Source organism: Limulus polyphemus, unplaced genomic scaffold, assembly GCF_000517525.1.
Source record: "Limulus polyphemus unplaced genomic scaffold, Limulus_polyphemus-2.1.2 Scaffold4875, whole genome shotgun sequence".
Taxonomy (NCBI): domain Eukaryota; kingdom Metazoa; phylum Arthropoda; class Merostomata; order Xiphosura; family Limulidae; genus Limulus; species Limulus polyphemus.
The window spans coordinates 71,622-75,760 of NW_013670485.1; the positions used below are offsets into that span (position 1 = coordinate 71,622).

Consider the following 4,139-nt stretch of genomic DNA (forward strand, 5'->3'; position numbering starts at 1 on the left):
CAAAATATCAGAATAAACTTTATATACCAGTTACTGTTTTAATTCTAAATCAACAACAACAGAAGTATGGGTCTTACTACAAAGTAAAAATAGTAAGAAGGAAAAATACAAAATTCTTATGTGGTACTGGTACTAGTAGTAGTATGTACAAATCACACAAGGTTATTCTAAATACTGAATCATATTTTTATTATGAACTAAATATAAAATTATGCTAAATTATTAAACTTAAACCTACTAATTTAAATGCAAAAAAATCACAAACTTTCAGTTCAAAGTGCTAAGCCTAATTCACATAAAGACCATGCACTTGCCACTCAATAGATCAAACCCTAACATTTGTGGATCAACTTCTTTCCTAAAAATACATCTATTTTGAGTTAATTTTTCAATATAATGATTAGATTAAATAGATATATGATACAGCATGATTTAAGTTACTATAGAAATATAATAACATTCACATATCTCCCATGCAGTTTTTCCAGAGGCAAGTTTTCTAAGTAATCTTTGATAGTTTTCTAAGGCTTATAAAAAAAGTACTATTGACCAATACTAAATGCAACCTCTACATAAAATGGCAGTTACTTTAATGAGCACCATACATGTTCATATTGTAAAATACAGATAACAAAGTTTCATCACGTGCTTTGCTTATCATCCTATGATTTGTAAGACGTGAAATACAGCGATTGGAATAACATGGTACTGAAATTGACACCTTCGACTTGGATTAGCTAAAAGCTTTACAAGTGAGGTTTAAAACACCCAGATGCTGTTTTATGAAGAAAACACACTAGAGTAAGGTTTAGATACCAATCATAGATGGCAGGACCAGCACTAAAGTGCAAGAAAAAAAAAATTGTAAAAAATGTTGAAAAACTTTTTCTTAGAGGGTGCTTATTTATAGTCTCAAACATATTTTGGGATTTTTATTAAATTTATTTTTAAACTTCATTAAATACATTTTTGTACAAATAATTGAATGTTATGCTACTGTTTACAAAAATAAAATCTGAAATCCAATAAACGATAAGTTTCAATTTTTTCAATTCACAAATGTGATTTTGCTCTTACGATAACATAAAATGGCCACGGTAAGTAAGAAGTTAAAACTAGCTAATATAGCTGTTCTGTGAGTGGAGAATGAATTGATACTACTATGGGTGACAAAGGAAAATAAAATCTAAATTCCAACTCCCCCCCACCACCATTTCACTCCTCTGGGGCTCTTTGGTGACAACTCATTCAACTAAGTAGACATAATGTAAGGGAAAGAAATAGATGCTCCTGGTGGGTGAGATAGAAGGCAGATATGAATATCAATCCTCCTGCTCACTTCCTGGAGGCCCCAAGGATACACTCCAGGTTTGGTGTCAAGTAGTTCTGTAGTTTGCCAGTTATAAGAGGATAGATACCCACCCACATCAACTTTTGTTAAATAACGGTTTAGATCAAAAATATCCATCTAATGCACTTACACATCAACAAAATGAAAAGATTGACAATGTTATACAAGTAATTTCTTTAAAAAAGAAAACTGAATGTGACAAAAGCATATTAAATCACGGAGTACAAAATTGGACACGACACTTAGAAAAGGATATATATTTTCACAAATGCATGTTAATCTTCACAAAGCAATTAAAAAAACAATCAGTAAGATTACTTACATCCATTAAACAAAATAAAAAAGTAATATAATATTTCTACACTTTTGTCTTTTTTGAGAGTTTACATACAGAGAAACCCTGTATCTAATGAATCAGTCACCATATAAACATTCAAACTTGATGATACTCACCGAGTCATGAGTCAAAAAAGTGTCACAGTAATCACAGTAGTATCTGAATAGAGATAAAAACACAAACATGTACAAATTATTACTAGTACAGCATACCTATATTTAAATTAGTGAATATTATTCAATTTATTTTTGAAGTTGAAAATAAACAGTTTCATGACAAATTATAACACAATCAATACAGGCTTTTGAAGAATAGTTAACTACTATATATTATAAAGCAACACTCTTTTTGAGGTAATATTTATCCCTGGAAAAGAGAAGAGAAGAAAGAGCAAATTCATGGTCTTTAAGTCTTGAATTTTAATGAATCCACTTAAAGTGGCAAGGTGCCAGAAGATTGGAGATTAGTCAACATCACATCAATTTTTAAGGAGGGAACTACAAAACCTTTAAGTAATCATAGATCTGTTTTATGTCAGTGGTTTGGAAATTACTAGTCTATAATTACAGAAATTAAACAAGAGCACTTAGACAAGTCTGATATTACAGATAATCAACAGTGATTTGTCACATTTAATCCATCCAAGGGGATTACAGTAAATTTGGAGTACTTCAAATTTCAGAGAGCTTTTGACAAGGTGTTACACAAGATATTTATAAGGACAATTGTTCCTGATAATCTGGTTAAGTGGATTGAGTTTGTTGAATGATTAATATTTCTATATAAAAATCACTAGGCGTGCCTCACTTGGATTGTCTTTTTTAAGGTAATGGCCCCCAAGGCTCAACACAATATTCCAAATGTGACCTAACCAGTTACCTATACAATGAAAGAAAACTTTTCTTTAAGACTTTTATTCAATATTTCTGTAAAAACAACCCAAAATCCTATTTGTCCTACCTCAAAAATAATACACTAATTGGATGGCTTAAAAGACTGATTAACCAATACACCAAGACATGTCTTTAAATACACCTTAAAATTCTATTAGCTTTTCTTTCAATAAAATAACACTGCCTCTAAGGCTTTAATGATTTATCCAACACTATGTCAAAATCCTTTTTTTTTTTACTTATTCTACTTAATGTGTTCTCATATAATATATACTAAATTTGTGGTCCAAATTATAATAACTTACTATAATTAAAGGTTATTTATCAAACTAACCAAAAGATTCAAGTCATTTTGTATCTAATATACAAACATCTCAAAACATCTGAATATCCAAGTCATTTCTATTAAATAGTTTACTTTTAAGTTTTAGTTATGTTCAAAGTGTCAACATTAAGTTTTAAGGTAGTTTAAAGACAGCTGAATATCCAAGACAGTACTTCTTTTTATATGGGATAAATAACTTGTGAAATAGTTTACTTATACTTTCAGGTGTGCTTGAAGTCTCAACATTAAGTTTTAAATTTAAGGTAGTTTAAGTGAAGATTTGATGAATATTTTAAATATCCGAGTTCAATATAAAAAAAGGGACATCTGTATGCAGTTTGGATGACGGTAGTTGGGGAAAATAATTTAGAAGATCCAAATAGTGGTAATACTAGTAGGACTACTAGCTAACTAACTTAGTAGTAGTAGTAGTATTAGTTCTTATTATTAATTAATGAAAGTTGAAACAGCAAAGCTAAAGCATAAACTTAGTCAGTAAGTTAGTGCAAATACATAAAGTATAAAAAATACGAAGAGATATATTTCACCTTACTTTGGCATAGTCAATCTTATTCTAACTTCGGCTTATTTTATGTTGACGTTAAAAAACAAATGAAGTCTAACTGAAAATATTGCTTCGCCTTTCTAAATAACGTAGCACAGTGGTATTTCCTACCCAACTCTGAAAGATGATGGTCAAGACAAAGTGCCCTAGCGCCGCTTTAGAAAAATATTTTTTTTACAGAAAAAGTTTAATTATCATAAATTAACATAGATCATAGCATAATATATTAAACAAATTGGTGGAAACCCGTAATTAAAATAATATCATTTTAAAGAGTATCGAAATGTTATACAACTAATAAATTGTTATAGACTTTCTGTTTGCTTTTATATCAGCGATGAGGTGCCAATAAACCAATTTTAAAAATTTCGCGAAAAGGCTTGGTCTTTAGTTTTACAATACGACACTTTCAAATAAACTAGAAATTGTGGAGACACACATTTTTAGATTTTTTCAGGAATCTCATATTTTTAAATCAGTAAGTTAAAACACTATTGAAGTGTTCCAAAAAATCAACAAAAACAAAAAATATAGAAAATGGTCAGTATCTGGAAGCTATCTCCGCCAAAGGTCTCACCCATCAAAAGAACCAATTAAAATTTAAAGTAATCGCAACAAACTCATTTTAGCCGCTAACATTCGTATATTTCTCCAAAAATATTTGAACA

The 4,139-nt window shown here is 29.7% G+C and overlaps 1 protein-coding gene across 1 annotated transcript in view; it reads right to left on the reverse strand.

Annotated features, from left to right (window-relative positions):
* The window catches only part of LOC106471812 (U1 small nuclear ribonucleoprotein C-like), a 24,141-nt gene extending 20,537 nt beyond the window's left edge, over positions 1–3,604 (reverse strand). Inside the window, exons 1-2 of the mRNA XM_013932433.2 lie at positions 3,460–3,604; positions 1,805–1,847 (exon numbers count right to left, since the gene is read on the reverse strand). Coding sequence (XP_013787887.1) covers positions 1,805–1,847; positions 3,460–3,467 — 51 coding nt within the window. The 5' untranslated portion in view covers positions 3,468–3,604. The remainder of the gene's footprint in view (positions 1–1,804; positions 1,848–3,459) is intronic.
* Positions 3,605–4,139: the final 535 nt, after the last annotated feature.